The sequence below is a fragment of the Hippocampus comes genome, unplaced genomic scaffold (genome assembly GCF_001891065.2).
Source record: "Hippocampus comes isolate QL1 unplaced genomic scaffold, H_comes_QL1_v1.1 scaffold7, whole genome shotgun sequence".
NCBI lineage: Eukaryota > Metazoa > Chordata > Actinopteri > Syngnathiformes > Syngnathidae > Hippocampus > Hippocampus comes.
The window spans coordinates 2596091-2616616 of NW_017842060.1; the positions used below are offsets into that span (position 1 = coordinate 2596091).

General features: G+C 45.5%; 1 protein-coding gene across 3 annotated transcripts in view; it reads left to right on the forward strand.

Moving 5' to 3' along the window:
• LOC109511245 (F-box/WD repeat-containing protein 7) overlaps positions 1-16429 on the forward strand; it is a 51257-nt gene extending 34828 nt beyond the window's left edge. For 2 of the 3 annotated variants that reach the window (XM_019862149.1, XM_019862150.1), the window contains exons 3-11: positions 432-573; positions 5421-5555; positions 6511-6634; positions 6726-6862; positions 8013-8126; positions 10809-10990; positions 13475-13700; positions 13782-13992; positions 14920-15188. In XM_019862149.1, coding sequence (XP_019717708.1) covers positions 432-573; positions 5421-5555; positions 6511-6634; positions 6726-6862; positions 8013-8126; positions 10809-10990; positions 13475-13700; positions 13782-13992; positions 14920-15188 — 1540 coding nt within the window. Of the gene's footprint in view, positions 1-431; positions 574-5420; positions 5556-6510; positions 6635-6725; positions 6863-8012; positions 8127-10808; positions 10991-13474; positions 13701-13781; positions 13993-14919 lie in introns of all 3 variants that reach the window. The other variant, XM_019862148.1, reaches the window with a different exon arrangement.
• Positions 16430-20526: the final 4097 nt, after the last annotated feature.

A 20526-nucleotide genomic window follows, 5' to 3' on the forward strand; every position in this document is an offset into this window, starting at 1 on the left:
AGGTCTTGTTTTGGCACAAAGCTCACCCCAAAAAGCCAAAGAAAAAGCAGAACGCTAGCCAGACCTTTGACGCTGTGACAAGCGGGGCCGTCTTTTTGGTTGAATTAACTCAAAACCCAAGAAAAATCAAAGCTAGCACCCATGAGGAATCATTGTGACGCTTGCATTGCAGTGATGAATGCACTAAAAGTGAGCATTTGATCCCCTTCGAGTGTTCCTGACGTTGAGCGGCCGTTTAAATTGCCATTTCAGACCATACGAAGCTAACTCGGAGTCGCTGCAAAGTCCTCATGACGATAATGAAGCTAATTTGCTGCGGTTTTAGCCTTCGACTTACAAATGACGGCGATGACCTTTCTGAATAATCGCTTTCATGAATATTGCATATTCCGCTTGAATGTTTCCCAGTAAGCGTTTTTTGCTCGTTCCAGCCCGACGGGAATCGTGCCGTGCCCGGCCACGCCCACCACGTTCGGCCACATCCGGGCGGCCAACGGCCAGGGCCAGCAGAGGAGGCGCATCACCTCCATCCAGCCACCCGCTGGGCTCCAGGAATGGCTCCGAACGTTTCAGGTAGGCGGGATTTTTTCCAATTCCGTTTGTGCCAAAAGAAAAGCCGTTTGGCTCGTGTTCTTTGACGCCGTCGGGAGCGACTTGCAAATGTTTCCGATACTACGGGGCCACCCCCCATCACCGTGGCTAATAAACGGCCTCCGACTTCAAATAATATCAGTTGCCACCTCCAAATTTTATCTGCAGGGAAAGCCACGGGTCGGGGTAATAATCAATCTATGTTCGCTCTCGCTCCTGCGCGATAATTGTTGCAGTCCCAGCCGTGCTCGCACATCAGCGGAAGGCACTGTAGCGTGCAATTGGAATTAGCCCGAGCTGTCGGGGAGGCTAAAAGCAGATGAAGGGACGACATGTTGTCGGTGTTAAAAAGTTGAACAGATGCTATCTAATGTCGGGCGTACGGATGCGTCGGAATAATTTATTATATATATTTTTTGGAGCTTGTTATTAACGGGGCCGAGGATAAGATGCTAATCCGTGGATAATTAAGGCAGTCTGTTTGCAGGTTTCTCTCTGTGAGAGGCAGATTGTACAATTACACTGATGCACTGAGTCAGTTTTTTTTTTCTTTCTTTTTTTTTTTAACTTTCTGGTTTTTGCATTCAAAGTTTTATTTGTACTTTCAAGAGCAGTAACATCTTGCATGGTGACGTTTGGCCTGTCGTGGAGGTACTGGGAGGATGTCAACCCAACGGGTTGACATTTTTAGCCTTGAAACACTTCAATCAAGTTGAAAGGGAAGGGAAGAGAGTTGAATGGGAAAACCGGGAAGCTGAAATTGACAGGCTATGTTACCTCTGTTTGTCATGGCTAAAAGAACCACGACAATACAGACGTAAGAAAAAAAGTTTTTTTTAATTTATTTTTTTATGTGAGTATTCAGATTTTCCATCTTTTTTCAGTGTTTTTTTTTTTACAGTCCTTTTTAAAAAAGGTTGACTCGAGGTGTGATTACTGGACAATTGATTATCAAACGAATTTATTATTTTTTATCATCGATTTGTTTACTTTTTTTTTGGTCCTAATCAGAATTTCAGCTTCTCCGTAATAAATATCCAATTTCTGTGGTTCTCCATGATTTTGGACTAACAATGTTTTTGTGCTGACTCAAAATAAAATATTGGCTTTTAATTTGATACAGCATCAACATTTTTGCCTGTTTTCTAACATGTAGCGACCCAAACTAGGAACTGAATCTTCACGACCGTGTGCATTCTCTACACTGTCAATTTGGGGAAATAAAATAAATTGAACATCAAAACCAGGAAGTTGAAACTGAAAAAAACCACCCAGGTCACGTTGTTCTTCCTCAGATGGCAACCTAGTCGACTGACTCAACTGCGGTTCTGCCAGTTGCAGCCAACTATTGAATGGCTTCCAAACAATCGGTTAACACATTGTCTTGCCCGTCCATCACATTTTATAGCAGGTGCCTTTTTTTTTTCGTAACGAGTTGGAAGCGTGGACTGGTTTTAATTGACTCTCTTGGAAATAAGACGTCACCACAAACATGCTCATGTCCGAGTGATGACAGATGACAGTCGAAGCTGCTCGTTCCGGCTGACTCGCAGTCACACCCGCGTGTGTGTGTTTCCAAGACGAGTCCTCGGGCCAGTTTTACCATCTTTTCAAAATGACAGCTTCGTGATTGTACAGGCGGCTCATAGCCAAACGAACATTCTGTACATTCCGCGCTCCCGTCGCGGCCCGTCGCGCTTTTCGAGGGGGGAGAAAGCGACGGCATGACACGAGTACCGAAGAATGCCACAGACGTCTGCCAAGGTTGAGTGGTTAACAAGAGACAGACAGAAGTTTGGTTGTTTATTTATCCCCCTAAATTACTTCTGCCTTTGTGATTTGAAAAATTGCACCCTACTACATTGTGATGTTGTTTGGAATCGTATTCATGGTTCGTCACTATGAAGTCTTATTTCCTCTGTTTTGAACATGACGCAAACTTGTCCGTGTCTCACGGCACTATATCGTGTTTGACCGCAGAAATGTGTCCCAAAGCGCCACTTTTCTCTCTTCGTGGTGCGTTTGTGTGACCGTTTTATCCAAAGCCTACTAAAGTGACTCCGAAATAACAGCCCAGCTCATGCCCAGACACGCTGGTTAGGGAAGTTCCTGAAAATGTTGTAAAGCTCCATAAATAACCCAAGGACGGCTGAGTGACATCAGAGTGTTTTGCTGGATGACGCTAGTGGAGGAGGGGAACTGTGGTGAGAACAAACGTTTTGATCAGCTAATGGCGGAAGGCTGAGGAAACACTCAAGCGGAGGGGAAACACTCAAGATCATACACTAGCGAGGGAATTTGATAAACCTCAGACCTCATTGCAAACGCTTGCTGGAAGGACGATGTTGTGCTGTAAATATGTGCTTGGCATGCGACGTAACCAAGCGTACGGAGAGGACGCCAATGGACACGTGAATGCAATTGGTGCAAATTCTCCTCACGTAGAATGAGCTGGCGCACAAAATTGAAAATCAGTCACGTGTCCACCTCAGGTTTTATTTCTTCTCTTTCAGTCTAGAGAGAAAGATTCCCCAGACCCACAAGTAACAAGAATAGGAGATGAAATAATGCAAACACTGGATCCGATGTTAAAATGTATTTTTCATCCAATAAATACAAAAATATTATGACTCAATGAAAAATAAAAAACTGGGAAAAATATATTCCAAAAATACAATTTATCAGACAAAATTGCAAAATGCCCAAATATTTTTAAAAAATGGATGAAAAACACAAACTATTGGGGCAAACAAATATTTTGAAAACATGACAAAATATAAAACAAAACTGAGACCCAAAAAATGGACAATTATGGAAAAAAAACAGATGAGAAATACAAGATCTGACAAATATATTTCGAGGAAAATATTCGACGAATATCAAAAATACCAGAAAGCAATTCAAAATGTAAAAGAAAATTCGAAATATTGAACAAAAAATAGATATATTTTTGTAACAAAAAATTTTTGGAAAAATACAAATATGATTGACAAAAAAAGGTGAAATATTAACGTGTTTGACAACGTTTGCTTGATCAGTAAAATAGCAAAAGTTCAAATTCTCAACACGTTACCTCAGGAGGCTTATTAGAAGCAAAATAAAGTACAGGAAGATGCAGAAAAATCGACAAGTGAACGACAAAGTCAGTGTCATAGCACATTGTTGCAGTATTTCACATCTAAATTTTCAAGCGGTGCATTCATGTCGGGGAGTCACTGGAATATATCTGAAAACAATACAAAATATTTGACAAAAGTCAAAAGGGGGAAAAATACTCATCACCAATGTGGCGCTTGATAATTCCCCCCCCCCCCTTTTTTTTTTTTACTCTTTTTCCAATTTGAGCCAAAAAACTGAAGCATTTGCACTACTTCAGATAAGTATCGCACTTACATACGTTCCGCTGAGAGTAATCTTTGTCAGTTTTGTCTGCTTTTCCACTGTCACAAGTCCGGCTTGTGACGTTGCGCTTTGCATGTTTGCAGCCTGAACAAAAGTCAAAAGGGGGAAAAATACTCATCACTGATATGGCATTCGATAATTCCCACCCCGCCCTTTTTTTTTCTTTTTTTTTTCTCTTTTTCCAATTTGAGCCAACAAACTGAAGCATTTGCACTACTTCAGAAAAGTATCGCACTTACATTCCGCTGAGAGTAATCTTTGTCACTTTTGTATGCTTTTCCACTGTCACAAGTCCAGCTTGTGACGTTGCGCTTTGCATGTTTGCAGCCTGAAATAGGCAACGTGCCTGCAGCTAACTCTGCCGCCGCTTCGTAGGACACGTCGGGAGTCGTTTAGTCTTCCGAACGCCAAACGCAAGGCGGCACGGCACGTCCGCAAGGTGCCTCGACGACAAGCTTACATAAGCACCCGAATGACTTCCACGCGGCCCATCAACTCGTTTTGGTTTGCAACGGGTGGCACCGTTCGTATGCAGGTGGTGTTCAACTTACTGCGCCGCCTTCGCTGCTCTTGTACGTGTCGACCAGAGATAAAGCTGTAAATACATCTGAAAAGTTGGCAGTTAGAATGCTTGCAGAACTATTAACGGATAAAACAAAAAAAAACCCATAAAGCACTGGTGGAAAAGAAACAAAATCAGTTGATGATAGACAACTAAAATACATCTCTGTTTCCCCCAAAAAAGTTGGACAAAAATAATGCAAATTTAAGAAAAGTTTGGTGGGGTGCAGAATTATGAAGACTAGAATTGTTTCAGATATCCTTTATTTGTCCCACATTGGGGAAATTTAAAGTGCTCTATAAATACAGCTGCGCATACTAAATATGACAGGGGGCCGGGGGAAGGAAGAAAGGAATCATTATTAGCAAATAGTAATTATAACTAGTCAGGAAAAATATCTGGACAAATACTGGACAAAAATCTGTCATATCAGATGAGTCGCGACCCCTTTGCAGTCTCCTTATATGGTTCGCGTCTTTCCCTCTTTGATGATCCTTCTGCGCGTAGGACGGAGAAACCGAAACACTTTCAAACTAATCGGCAATGCTAAACATACAGATAATTACAGCTTGACATGGTAATACTAAATTAGAACAGGAATAAATTAGCCGTGCTGCACTGGCACGAGAGATTAAGCCAAAACAACTGAAACAGTTCAAAGTCACTCATTTTAAGTACACGTACTTTAAAAAAAAAAATGGAAACCTTTCTCTGCACTGCTCATAACAGACCCCGACTGCATAATTGCTTAAAAGCTATTTCCATGGAGACCATATCCAAGCTGCTTTTCAATGTAGGGAGGAATATCTGTGAGTATTTAAAGAATATATATATATATATATATTTTCTTTTTTATTTTTTGCAGAGCTGGACCGGCCCTGAGAAGCTGCTGGCGCTGGACGAGTTGATTGACATCTGCGAGCCGACGCAGGTCAAGCATATGATGCAGGTCATCGAGCCGCAGTTCCAGCGCGACTTCATCTCCCTGCTGCCCAAAGAGGTGAGGGGAAAATAGAAGACCTCCTCCACTTCATTCCACCACTTTGCTTCACACACACACACACACACACACACACACACACGCGCGCGCGCGCGCGCGCACACACGCCCGCCCGCGCATGCGTTCTCTTTTACCTCTTTGTGTCAGACGTCAAGCTCTTGAATGGAAACACCTGACTTGTCGCTAGCTCTAATCCGACCGCGGGGCTGCCTCGCGACAGTCACGGTGGCTCAAAGAGGACTCGAGATGCGTGTTAAGCAGCGCACCCCTTTGTACACTCACTGTACCTGATCAAGGATGTAAAAAGCCCACTTAACGCTGAGTTCAGTCAGAGATGGTGGGCTTTTTTGTTGTTGTTGTTATTCCGTGTTCCTTCATAAAATATAGGGCCCGAAAAGTTGTGCTTTGTTCTGGGATGTTGTTGGATGTTAACGGCAATAACTATTCGCGATACAAATTTTTAAATGACTTTTTTATTTATTTATTTTTTTTAATGAAGACAAATTTGGTTTATTCTCTGAGCTCCAGCTGAAACATTTGCAAAAATACGGGGGAGGGGATACCAAAGAAATTTGTGGTGGAAAAAATACATTAGAACGGTAAATTGTTACAAATTATACATGAAAATGCAATGGAAAGAAATATGGCTGTCACCCGGGCTGCCCTAAGCTGTTTTGTAGCAGCGTGAAAATGCATCTTTTAGTTGTCGTTGAAACTGGCGCTGGTATATTAGCCTCGAGATCTGTTGACCACATGCTGAATTTGTCACGCGATGCTTTGCGCTGGTCTCCGTATTTTCCATGAAGACCTGCAATGAAGCTATTGATCCTTTCGGTCCATGTCATCATCCTTGTTCACTCATGTTCGTACAGCACATTCTTGGCTTTAGGTGTCTTTTTTTTTTTTTCCTCGATTGCGCCTTTCTCACTTCTCTTCTTCCTCGCCGTTCCCACAGCTGGCGTTGTACGTTCTGTCGTTCCTGGAGCCCAAGGATCTCCTCCAAGCCGCCCAGACGTGTCGCTACTGGCGCATTCTGGCCGAGGACAACTTGCTGTGGAGGGAAAAATGCCGGGAAGAAGGTGACTGCTTCATCCTCTGCGGAAACCATGTCACTTTCAAGTTTTATAGTACGAAAAAGTCAACTCGTCCTGCCCACTTCTCCGCCACCAGGCATCGATGAGCCTTTACCCCTCAAGAAGAGGAAAATCGTCAAGCCCGGGTTCACTCACAGCCCCTGGAAGAGTGCCTACATCAGGCAGCACAGAATAGACACTAACTGGAGGAGAGGGGATCTTAAATCGCCCAAGGTAGCTTCTTTTTTTTTCTCTCTCTCTCCCCACCCATTGATCAAAGGTGCATCTTTGAAAAAGTTAGTGTACCTCAGCCATTTCCATGAGCAACTCCACCGTTGTCGTAAAACACTATTATGTTTTGTGTTTATTGTACAAACTTGTATTTTTACAACCTCTGCGACGGCCGTCTTGCGCAAAGCCAGGAAATGGGGGTAGGCAGCCGCGTCGGTTGCCGCGTCGCTGTCGGCCAATCAGGTGACAGTGACGAAACAGCCCCAGACAGCAGGCGTTTAGAACATCCCGCAAGATGGAATGAACTGACTTTGATTAGTTCCCTGCGCGCAAAGCCAGGAAATGGGGGTAGGCAGCCGTGTCGGCCGATCAGGTGACAGTGACGAAACGGCCCCAGACAGCAGGCGTTTAGAACCTCCTGCAAGATGGAATGAACTGACTTTGATTAGTTCCCTGATGAGCTCCTCCGAACTGCACACATCTGGCACCACAAGATCGACAATAACTGGAGGAGCGGGGACCTCGAGTCCCCCCCATGGGACCATTTTCATTTTTATTTTCCTCCATATAAGTCTGGCAGAAAAGAAATGGCCCCTGAGGCGATCTCAAATCACCAGACGATAGCCTTTTCATTTTGACCAATCCTTTAAATTGCTAAATTTACATCAGGAATGGACCTCACTGAGGGTGACACTTAACTTTGAGGAGAGGAGTCCTCCAATCTTGACCAAAGTATTCAAATTGATAAGATGAAAACTCATGGCCGGAAAACACTTCCCTGATGAGCTCCACTGGGGGGCGAAACTAACCGGATTGATAACTCAGTTACTCCAAGCTGGCATTTTGCTTCAAATTAATGAGCTTTTATCTTGCAGAAAATTAACAGGCCCGGAACTTCTCACTGACAAACTCTTACTCCGTTAAGTGTATTCATCCGGCAGCAGATATTAGACACTAATTGGAGTAGAGGGGGACCTCAAATGCCTGCGATGGGCTGAGCATGCGGTAGTAGCCACAACCCACCTGTCGACTTGAAAGATGACGTGACCGGTCACGGCATGCGGTGCCGGCTCCAACACCTGCGGCGCTTCCTGACATTTTAAGATGGTTCTTTGATGTTGTAAAAGCTATTGGCCTCTCTCTCTCCACTCAGGTGCTGAAAGGTCACGACGACCACGTGATCACCTGCCTCCAGTTCTGCGGCAACCGCATCGTCAGCGGCTCCGACGACAACACGCTCAAAGTCTGGTCGGCTATCACGGGAAAAGTAAGTCTTGTGTTTGTGTACAAAAGGCAGATGAGAATGGCGAAAGATTTACAGCTGAATAATTAGCATTCGACTGTCCATTTCGGCACATGGGCAAAATTGTTCACTCTGTCCCAACGATCTCCTTTGCTTCCTCTGGTCTGCGTTTAGTGAGGTACACACTTAAAATAGGCAGACTGACTGATTACAAGTTTGAAAAGACCTGCGATGCTAATTAGAAGACAACTTGGTTGAACATGCCCCTGTGGTCAAATTTACAATCTGTCTTTGGGTGTCACCAACATTTTTGTCCGGGCCTTTTTCACGAATTTTTGTAAGGCATTTCTGTTGAAACACAGTTAAAAAGGAATGCCTGATATTTATTGTTCGTTTTCATGTCTTCCATCAGTCATATTCTAGTTATTTCTGTGACCGCTATGGGGTTGCACTCTGGATTTATCCTCGCTCAGGGTAAGCCTACTCCTGCCGACGGTGGGACTGGTCGACAGTCTGTCATCGAGTGATTGTGGTTGAACACTTGAGCGAAGATGTTTCTTCGCTAGCAGCAAAAAGTCACATATTTGAATCAATGACACGTGCACTTATTTTCCGCAACACTCAACCTGTTCAAGCTAATCCCGGTTGACGTTAGTTGAAAGGGGAACTGCACCCTGAGCTGGTCGACAATCAATTTCAGGATGATTGATGTCTGAGGCGTTGAACGTGAGTTGATCCCATGGCAGGTGCACTGAAGTCAACTGTAAGAACCACGGCACTTTGAATGACTTTCACTCATTTGATTGAAAAACCATGAAGTGTCAGGGCATACTCCTGTCACCACCCCAGTTTTGTGTGAGGGGGCGGGCACATTACAAAATCGATCCCAATAACGGCTTTATTTCGCCACAGCGCTATCTGACGTTGCAGCACGTCAGCAAGCAGCGTTGGTATTCCAAGCTGTTGCTAGTGTGGCCACACAGCATTGTGCGGCGCTGACAAAAGGAAAAAAGCACTGCGGAAATGGAATGTGAGGAATTTGTTGTAAATCACCGCAGCGCCGCCGTTGTTACGGAGCTTTAAATAACAATCCTCGGTTGTCTTTATCGCATACTGACGTACTTCTTCCTTGTGTGTTTATTGGCAAAACTATGACGCAGTCTCAATGACGAGCTGCGAATTTCCCCACTGCTGGACCTGTAGCTCACGTCCGGCTTCTACAGGAATGAGAAAGAGAGGGAGTGGAATTAAACCCAGCCGACCATTTTGGCTCAAATTGCCTGTCCGTGCCAATAAAAGCGCAGCGTAAAAGATACATTGAGATTAGCACCATCTGCATGTACCGCCTTCCACATAGTCAGCATTCCTTCGCAGTCTGTCACGGGCTGTTTAAGTGCTCGATCGTGCCATTTTACACACTTGAACCAATATATCGGGTCATCTGGTCAGTTGAAATGGAAGAAAATGCTGGGGTTATTCACCCGGCTGCCACACCACCGGGAAAAGTTGGTAGAATATCTTAGAAAGTGCCAGTGGTGGATGCAGAGAAAACAAATGGGCTTTGAACACTAAGCTGCGGAACAAATGAATGGAACTCGAAGACTGCCCTGAAGAAATCCCTTCCAAACGATCTGATCTTGTGAAAAATGAGTGGACCTCGGGTACTGTCCTGAGGAACTACACTTACGGCTTCTAATTCACCTGAAGAACTCCACTCCAAACGATCTGATCTTGCGAAAAATGAGTGGACCTCGGGTACTGTCCTGAGGAACTCCGCTTACGGCTTCTAAATGACCTGATAGAAAATGAATGCAAATTCAGCGCAAGATTGTCGTTGATCTTAGAAAAGGAAGTACAGGGTCATCACTGTACAATAATATTTCAGCAGAACTTTTGGGGATGCTTGTGACATATCGAATATTAGTTAGGAGTTGTTCAGCTACCTTCCACTCCCCCCTGCCAAGAACTGAGGGTGTGACCCTAGAAGTCTTCTCGCAAACTGGGAACTGAACGGACTGGGAATATTTCCCTCAGAAACACCACTCAAAATTGGATCTTGCTGATCCTGCCGCATCACCTATCAATCTTTGCAACACAATAATTAACCGTCGTGATCATTCTGTTGGGTAGATGAAGGTCATTTCGTTTTAACCAAGTCTGCTCTCTGAAAGAACGAGAGAGTGCTAACTTAAGCATATGTCGCAATCACATCATCCTCAGCAAGCGCAGTCATTTATATTCTCACTGAGCTGAAGTCGAGCGGGATTTGCCCTATGTGGTGCCGTCATGCGGCGCAGCAGCGCTTTAATCACAGGACAGAGACTTGGCACAGGTTGCACTGTAATCTTGCGTACGCTCCCCGCAGTAAATCCTCTCTGCCTTGCGACAAAGCTGCTATTTTCCCATGTTGTACATAACAGCAGCCTCGACCCACGCGCTTTTAATTGACGACATTGTGAAGACCCTGTAATAGAGGCGCACAATGGAGACAAACTGCGCAAATCCAATGGATCATAAGGATTTCCCCTGACCGTGCTAATCAATTGCTAATCTCGCGTGCCTAATGAGAATGAATGAGAGACTCGTCTTTTTGGGGGGGGTGGGGCTTGTCAAGTCATGGAAAACGCACGCCTTTTTGGTCAGAACATTCAAATGTCATGTTATACGTGGCTTTTCGCAAAGAAATGTCGACTTCCCTCCCCACAGTGTCTGAGGACGTTGGTGGGCCACACGGGCGGCGTGTGGTCGTCGCAGATGCGCGACAACATCATCATCAGCGGCTCAACTGACCGCACGCTCAAGGTCTGGAATGCGGAGACGGGAGAATGTATCCACACCCTCTACGGGCATACCTCAACAGTGCGCTGCATGCATCTGCACGAGAAAAGGTGAGGCCGCTTGCTGCAAAACCTCAAACACTGTGGGGCTCTTCTGGTTTGGGGTTGGGGGTCGAGGACCAGAAATAAAGTTGGGATGGGGTTAAGTTTTGTGTCTGGACCAGAAATATTGAGTTAGGGTTCGAGTAATGGACCTAATAGACCATTGGGGTTCCGGTCCTTGATGAGAAATACGGCTTGAGGCTGGTTCAGATCCCGTACCTGAAATGTGTTTTGGGTTACGGTCCTGGATCAAAAATATGGTTAGGTGTTAGATTTGGGTCCTGGCCAGAAATGTTATGGGGTAAGGGTCCAGTGTCTAGGCTTGGTGTTCTGTACTAAAGAACGGTTTGAGTTTTGGGTTGGTGTCCTGGACCGCAATTAGGGTTTGCATTAATGATTGATATTGTGTTTGGGCTGGGAATGGGGTCCTGACTTCGAGATATGGTTACGGCTAAGATTGAGTACCAGAAATAGGTTTATGGGTGGGGTTCCGTCACTGGACCAGATATGAGGTTAGTCTTAGCATCCCGTGCCATAAATACGTTTAGGGTTAGTGTTAGAGTTGGAAAGTTCTGGACCTCAAATATTGTTGTGGTTAGGTCCAGGACCAGGCGTATGGTTAAGGTGTCTGCCAAGAAATGGGTGTGGGATTGGGCTAGGGTGAGGTTCCTGGCCCTAGAATATTGATAGCGAGGGTCCTAGACCAGACATTTTAATTTTTGTGCAAGGTTAGTGAGAATTTTTAGCCTTACCTCAATAATCCAATCCCAGCCCACACCTCAAGTCAAACCGAAGATGCAACTCCCGCTGGTATGCAAATGACGTCACGTAAAAAAAAAAAAAAGGAAAAAAAAAGCAAACTTCCCCTTCAAGGTCCAAAACTAGACGTATGGTTACAGTTAGCGTCATGCACCGCAATTTTTGTTATGGTTGCAATAGGGCTTAAAATTTGGATTTGGAAAGCTAAGTTGACAGCAAACAAACCAGCACAGCTCATCCTTGAGTTTTTGCTCTTGGCAAAGGTAAAAAGGGGAAATTTGCTTGCTCTGCACCTTTTATCCAAATTGTAATCCCTTCTTGGCCCTTGTTGCCCCTTTTGCAAAGTTGTTTAGGGGAAAAAAAAAGCATGTCAAGTCGTTTTTTTTTGGGACTCGTCCTCTGAAGAAGTAATGAGCTTTCGGCTAATGTTGTTGTTTGCAAATAAAAGTCAAAAAGTTCCTCGGAAGAAGTAATGAGCTTTCGGCTAATGTTGTTGTTTTCTCGGCTTAATAGCAGCTGCAACCTGACAGACCAAAAGAGCATCTGTGTCGACGTGAATGTGAGCATGGTGGCCATTAAACAGGCCCTCTTTAGTGGAGACCCCCCCCACATCCCCCACTCACTCATTCACTCCACAATTACACCGGGGAGGCTCCAAAGTGCTCTTTGCGCCCCAGGGCCCACCGAGGTTTTGTGTAGCTTTTGATCACTGGCTCGGTGGGATGACTGCGAGTTGAAAAGAGACACTAGTAACACGGCGGGCGTTTCTTCCCCATGTCGTGAGGCCGTTTGTAATTAGACAGCATGCTTTTTTTCCCCCTACAAGGCCTGTAGACGTAACGGCGCAACGTAGTAGATTATCAAGGAATGCACACCCTCAACCTGAGACCAGTAGGGCCTCAAATTTTGAATACACCGATAGATGTGCTCGATGCAACTGTAAACAAACTTGTGTAAGCCATCCACCCTAAGGACTTTCTTTTTTTTATTTTCTACAGTCTCTAAAAATGCTGTCTCCATTCTGCAAGCTCTAGGGCCTCAGGTGAAGTTTTTTGAAGCTTTTAGTTTAGTTTTTTTTTTTTTTTTTTTGGTACATTCAATCCAGAAGCAGAAGAGAGGTGCTTTGAGTTCCAAGTTGTCAAAGCAGCAAAAGAATGAAAATTGCGCTGTTCATTCAAAAAATATATGGTTAGCGTTTGGGTCGAGATGCGAAGGTTAATTACAGTCGGTGGGCAATCAATTAGCGGGATTCACATTTCTTGAGAGGTGATGCAACGACCAAAAGTTTAAAAATGAAGGCGATTGAATAAAGATGTCAGTCAGTAAGTTGGCTTGTTAGTTTGTTGGATGAGCCGGAATAAACTCGGTCGGGCGGGAGTTTTTTAGTTGGCTAGGTGGTGAGCTGGTTTGTTGGTCATATTGGGTTGACTAATCGGTTAATTCCCAAAGTCGTTTCATTAGCGAGAATACAATTTTAGGTGAGTGACAACAGACAACAGTCAGTTGGACTAACATTTTTGGGGGTGTGACACACCCACCAATGGTTAAAATTAAGGTGCCTGAATTAAAATGGCAGTCAGTCAATTGGTTGAAAGGTGAATTGATTGGCAAGCAATTAACTCCATTTGACAAAAATTTGTGTCGGGGCAACTTTGGCAGTCACAATTGATCCGATTCTACATTTCAGCAACCGTGATAACTAAGGCGAGGCTGCGGTGATTTTTGTGCCGCCAGGGTGGTGAGCGGCTCTCGGGACGCCACGCTGCGCGTGTGGGACATCGAGACGGGCCAGTGTTTACACGTCCTCATGGGGCACGTGGCGGCCGTGCGCTGCGTCCAGTACGATGGACGGCGGGTGGTCAGCGGTGCCTACGACTTCATGGTCAAAGTCTGGGACCCCGAGACGGAGACGTGCCTCCACACGCTGCAGGGTCACACCAACCGGGTGTACTCGCTACAGGTGAGCCGCCGACACGGCGTCGTCGTCGTGGTGACGAAATGGGCACAAAATCTGAAAGCGGATCTGTTTATTGGAATTCAGTTCGACGGGATCCACGTGGTGAGCGGCTCGCTGGACACGTCCATCCGAGTGTGGGACGTGGAGACGGGCAACTGCATCCACACGCTGACCGGCCACCAGTCGCTCACCAGCGGCATGGAGCTCAAAGACAACATCTTGGTGTCGGGCAACGCCGACTCCACCGTCAAGATCTGGGACATCAAGACGGGCCAGTGCCTGCAGACGCTGCAAGGTGGGTTCGGAGTCATTAGGGGCATTCACAGACCTTAAAGCAATCAAGTGTGGACAAGGGCTGCGCAATTTTGAAAAAATCTCACGCAATTTTTCTTTTTCCCCTCTCAATATTGTGATTCCGATTCGAAATGGGATTCAACGGTCCTATTCACAGCAGTCTTTACGATTGGACTCTAATTCGTTGTTCACCCCGAGTGATAAGTCTCGTTTGTGTCATGAAGTGACAAATCAAGAACTGGGCCGGTCCAAGCCAAACACGGCGAGCGTGTTTGTCTGCATGTGCAAACAAAGCTGATGACATCGCTTTTGTGTTTCCGTGAACTCCACTGGCGGCTCACAGGAAGTGGCTGAAAAATTTCCGTCATTAGTTACCAGTAGGATAAAACAAATGGGGGGTTGCAATGTGGCGTGGTGGTGAGCCTTGGGCGGATGTTGATGTCTGAGATCGGGGGGAGGGTCTGTGGAGGTTATATAATTAGGTCAGTGAACAATGTCTGCTATTCATTACCTTTAATGACACAATAGGTGGACAAAGCGCATCAATTGAGTGCCCAGCAGCCGTCTTTGAACGAACCACGAATGGATCCTGCTGCCATGGCAACAGCGGCTATAAACGCCGTTTGTGTTTGGCATGAAGATATCTCTTTCAGGCCTCTCGCTGGCTCGAAAGTCAGCAGGCGCCGCCATCTTGACTTGAAGCCTCACATACATACAAGTCTCGGCGACAGCGGCACACACGCAAAAGCCTCGCTGCGCCACCGCCTACCTTTTTGGGGAATCGTTTGTCAGACAGAAGTGGGAACATGAAGCCATTTTTGCACGGCCACCATGTGCCACGTTGTGATGGCCCTGCCACAACAACAACATCTGAATCGAACGCCGGCGTCCATTTTGTCTGATCTAATCGTCTTGTCTTGTCTCGCAGGTCCGCACAAGCACCAGAGCGCCGTCACGTGCCTGCAGTTCAACAAGAACTTTGTGATCACCAGCTCGGACGACGGCACGGTCAAGCTGTGGGACCTGAAGACGGGCGAGTTCATCCGCAACCTGGTGACGCTGGAAAGCGGCGGCAGCGGGGGTGTGGTTTGGCGCATACGGGCATCCAACACCAAGCTGGTGTGCGCCGTGGGCAGCCGCAACGGCACCGAGGAGACCAAGCTGCTCGTGCTTGATTTTGACGTGGACATGAAGTGAATGCACTGTTGTTACGGCGGCGGCAGGAAGGGGGGTGGATGAGGCAGGTTTGGGGAGGTGGGGGCAGGGGGTCCCAAAAAGCGAACCGACACCAATCTACCCCCGATCACAGGGCCGATTGTTGTCGTGTCGAGAGAAGCACCTCCGAGGCCTCCTAAGGATGGGGATCTCGGGTGGAATTTCAACCCATTTTGTTGCCGTTCCTGTTCCGCTGAACCTCAACGTCATCAACTGTGAATTTCAAAATCGGATTTTTCCATCGCCTTCCTGTTGCGAACGGCAACAAATCCCAGTATTAGAACAACCCCACCCCACCCTCATTGTTTGTCTGGGGTGGGGGCGGGGCAGGAACAGGATTGCTAACAATGCTGTCCAAAGTGGTTTTGGTTGTTTTCCACCCATCCCAGGCATTCAGTTGGAGGGGAAAAACAGGAACAGGTTTTTACTCCAACTTTCCATGGCGAAGAATTCTATACGTCTTTATTCTGATTCCACTCCGCCCCGTCGACCAACCTCGCACAGGAACAAGAACATCAGTGCTGTTTTTGGTTAACCTTGGTGGTCTGTTCCAGTCTCCTGAGACGTCAGTCTGCGGCCCACCAGTCTCCCATCAACTCTCCACAAATACAAACTGTAAACAGGAAAGCCAATGCTGCCCAAAGTTTTCCAGTTGAGCAAGACCTGTTCCAGTTTGGCTTGGAATTGAAAAGGAGGGAACAGGAATGTTATTGCTGTTTTTCAGTACAGCTGGTGCCCATTGAAACCTTTGGAGGCTAGTAAATCTGCTGTCCCCTGTCCCCGACAACCAACTTCCTGCCACAAAAGGAAAAAGGAACAGGAACATCAGGATGTTTTTTTTTCTCAGTCTGGCTGTGTGTTCCAACAGGGGAGGAATCAGTACGAGGAACATCAATGCTCTCCAGAGTTTTTCAGTCCGACCTTCCATGGTGGCAACTTCCGTTTCCCATCACATCTCTACCCGGCTGAAAAGAAAGGAACAGGAGCACCAAAGTCGTTTCAGTACAGCTGGAGTGTGTGGAACTCTGCTGCAGCTCCCCTTGCCCACGACTTCCACTTCTCTACGGGGGGGCAAAACTCAATTCAGAAATTTTTGAGTCCATCTGGGGATGCGTTCCAGCCTTCCAAGGCCAGATCTCTCCAGGAACATAATTGCTTTTTTTTTTTTCCAGTCCAACTGGTGGTGGTGGTATGGTATGGTATTCTGATCCGCTTCAAATAGGTGGACACAAACACAAACAGGAACGTCGATGCTGTCCAGCTGGTGCCATCAGCCATGTCGCCACTGAAACAACAAAGTCAAAGCTGTCCTCAATTTTTCAGTCCAGGGTTCCAACCTTCCGAGGCCAGCCTGACCCCCCCCCCCCCCCCCCCCCCCCCCCCCTCACACCAAATGCACTTTTTTTCTGTTTTTTTTTTTTGCTGTGACGTTTTAGTCCCAGGCGAAATTCCAAATTGAACTCTTTTGTGTGTTTGAGAGGGGAGAAAAGAAGACAAAATAGGAAACTTTTTTTTTTTTTTTTGCGCCACTGAGACTTGAGCCAAACGTGCCTCTACGAGGCGGAGGGGACGGGATCGCCTGCGAATTACAAGAAGGAAGCAAGAGAGCGTGCTAACGGACAACTTGTGAACACATTCCTCGGGACAACCGGCGGGAATGAATCAATGCTGCGTGGACAAAAACACACACACACACACACACACACACTTTATGGGATTTCATAGGAAAAAAACAAAAAAAAAAAACATCCTGCCGTGTGTTTGGTTGTCGTCCGTGGGGGGCCCGCCCACCCGTTAAGATCAAGTGTTACACACGGTGGCCCAAAAAAAAAAAAAAAAAAAAAAGTGAACCTTGTAGCCAAAACTTCTCTCCAAAAGTCACAAGCTGAACTGTGAAAAAGTGGTTGTAACACTGTATAGGAAACAAAAAAAAAACAAACAACAAAACAAAACAATCTTGCTCTTGCTCCTCGTTTTTCTCCCGCTGTTTAATTTATGGTCTGGTTTGATAAATCAGATTTGTTGTTTAATTTTTAAAATGTCTTTTTTTTTTTCAGTTCAGTTTAAACTGCCTGGCAAAAAAAAAAAAAAGACGAGACAGACGGACAGAAAAAAAAACCGTAAAGGGATTTTTTGTGATTTGTTTCATTCACTTAGAATTTTATTTTCTTATAACTTAAAAGTGCAATAAAATGTGGGTTTATTTTACTTTCTTTTTTTCATTTCAAACGAAAATCCGTTGTCTGTTTTGTTACCTTGTGTGAAGGAATCTTCTATGTTGAATAAAGCAAATTATTTGGGTAATGACGTCGCGAAGGGAGTTCTGATTTGCTCTTTGCGTTTGGGCTCAATTTGATTGGATGAGAGCGAGGGAAAAAAAAAAACGCTTCTTCGCACTCATTGGATGAAAAGATTTCTCTTTAACGTTTAAATGGCTAGGAATGACCAAAATAAGCGCTAACATTAGCTTAACGCGTCGCTCATTTAGCTCTAGCTGCTGTAGCCTTAAACTCCACAGTCTCCGCTTTGCTGTACCAGTGCCCTCAGTCTCCTCGCATGAATTGTCATTTTAACGTTTGAGTATTTGCAGCTAGAAATGACCAAAATAATCAGAAGCTAACATGTTGCTGTGGCTTAGCTTTGGAAGCTCGTTCTAGTATATTCGCCGTCTCCATTTTGCTTTTGCGCTTCATTTTTTTGTGACATTACTCTCCCCTCGAGTTAATTTGCTGAATATGACCAAATTAACACACACACACACACACACACACACAATGAATTGAAAGAGTCTGCATCAAAGCGCCAAACGATGCTGAATGCTCTCTCCTGATTTTCATGACCGTGGTTAAGTGTTTGGTTTTTTTCTTCGCTGAGTCAGACATTTTAAAAATATGTATTAAAGCACTTATTTGTTTTAGTGACATGCAGTCTGAAATACAATATGCAGAGAGTCCTTTAAAAGTGAGGTAACTCATATAATCATGATTGATCTCTGTTCCTCCTCCTTTTACTGGCCTTAATTACAAAAATCCGTGAGAACCAAAATCTCAAGCAATCTTAACGAGCTCTGGAGTGGGAACATCCCAGTTCACATCCTTTTTTTTTTTCCTGCCTCCTCCTGAAATCTCAATTAATTAGTGCAAACCCCCACACATGAAAAGTCTCAGCGGCCGAGCAGCGAAGGCAATTAGTCGCTAAGAAGACGACCGCTTGCATTCCGGCAGCATGGCGACACTGGTCAGCGGCTGGGGGGGCGAGGGGGTTCGACACTCACTGCTGTCCCACCTCCCCCCACCCGTGGTTGACATGCGCGTCGACCAAGGCCTTGATCAGAATGATGGCACACCTCCCCCGCCTGGGGATGAAATGGGTGAGGTGGGGGCACGGATAAGGGTGGCGGACATGGTTCACATGACGATGATTCCAAAAAATATATATATATCTATGTGATCAAAGGCCGCCAAGATGAAACGTGAAGTTTTCGACACGTTGACATGAGAGGCGGCAAGAAGATGACATCGCTTGCATCATATCAAAGAAACAGACCAAATATTAGGCACAGCTCACTTTCCCACTGATTGCAACTACACCGCATCATGTTTGGCCTCAGAAAAATAAGAAAAATAGTGGCGCCTTGAGATACGAGTGACCCAAGCTGTTTGTTGTAGCTCTTACGTTACTGTCAAAATAAACATCAAACAAAAAGAATGACACGTGTATTTGAAGCGATCACTTCGCCTCTGGGACCTGAATGCTAACCTACAATGCGAACCTCCTCAGGCTAACGATTAGCATCTAATGTGGTGGCTGCGCAACAGTTTTCTGAAGCTACATATGTAGACAAACCATATAACAGGCATAGATTCATTATCTTCACGAAGAACAAATATTCTATCTTTTTGAGACCCCCCCCACCCTCCCGATACTTCTACCTTGTGAGACGAACCAAGTCTGAACCTCATGACAGACAAGAATTCTTAAATGGGTTCGCCAATCTCTTTCTCGTTTCATTACGTGAGAGGGTCAACAGCTCTCAGGATGATGCGGCCGACACATACGCACCGAAGCGACTCGAGTGAGGATAAATCCACATTGAATGGAAAGTTTCCCGGTCAGCAATGCGGTGAGGTTCGTGGCTTGTGAGGCGCTGCCCTTGGAGTCAGGTTCTAAATTTACGAGGCAAATAGAACATTGTACGTGCCATTAAATGAGGAGCCCGACATTAAAAACTGATGAAGTGTTGTTTACTGACCTGATGTTCAAAGCGCCGTCTTCGTAAATCAAGTCTGCCATAAAAAGATGGAACAGTCAGTAAATTGCTGTGGACGCCCTCCTCAAGGTGGATGGGTGGGGCCATCAACATTTTGGCTCCGCCCCTGGAATCTACTATATCTGTCTTTCTGTCTGTCTGTCCATGTAGCCGTCTATCCATCCACCCATCCATCTGTGTCTTAAACTTGCACACAAGAAATCACCTGTACAAAAATAAAATAATTCACTGTCGTTACAGTACTACTAAAATGAATAAAAACGAAATTAAAATGAAGCCTTTTCAAATGAATGAAAACCAACAAAATAAAACTTACTGAATTTTTAAAAACTAAAGTCGAAATAAGTATGATGAAATAACCCAGACTGAAGGAACCCACTTTTGAGCGGTAAATATGTAAATTCTGCAGTTTTGACAGTGAAAGTGTGGAGGATGCGAAGAGAAAATCAATAGAAGGCAGAGAGCAGAGAACTAACATTGAAACTGATTTTAATTAACGCTTGGTTTTTTACGTTTTATGATGCAGGTCAGGCTCTGCCTCACCTGTCAGGTGGCCCTCCACTTCAATTCGCCTTTTTCGTGACACATTCTAATCAGCTCCAGCAAAGCTCCACAATTGGGGGGAGATGAGATGCACCGCGGTGGAGCTGCTGCACACAAACAACGTCTTCTAACACGAACAAGAAATCACAAGTAATGTGAAGTGACGTTAAGCTTGATTCCAAATGAAAACTGCCAGTCGTTTCATTTTTTGCTCTAGATACTTTGTGCGCGCGTGTGTGTGTGTGTGCGTGTGTTTCGGTGTTTGCGTACGTGCGGAGGAGGGGGACTTGAGGATGAGTGGGGTGCGTCGCAATGCATCCATATTGCATGAGGGAGCATCCTCATTAATCAAAGATCCACAAAAGCAACTCGTTATGTTAATTGCACGCTTGTTTTGTAATGAAATGCTCTTCGCTTTCTGATAAAGTCTCAAGTAGCCTAATTGTGTGTGTGTGTGTGTGTGTGTGTGTGTGCGTGCGTGCGTGCGTGCGTGCGTGCGTGCGTGCG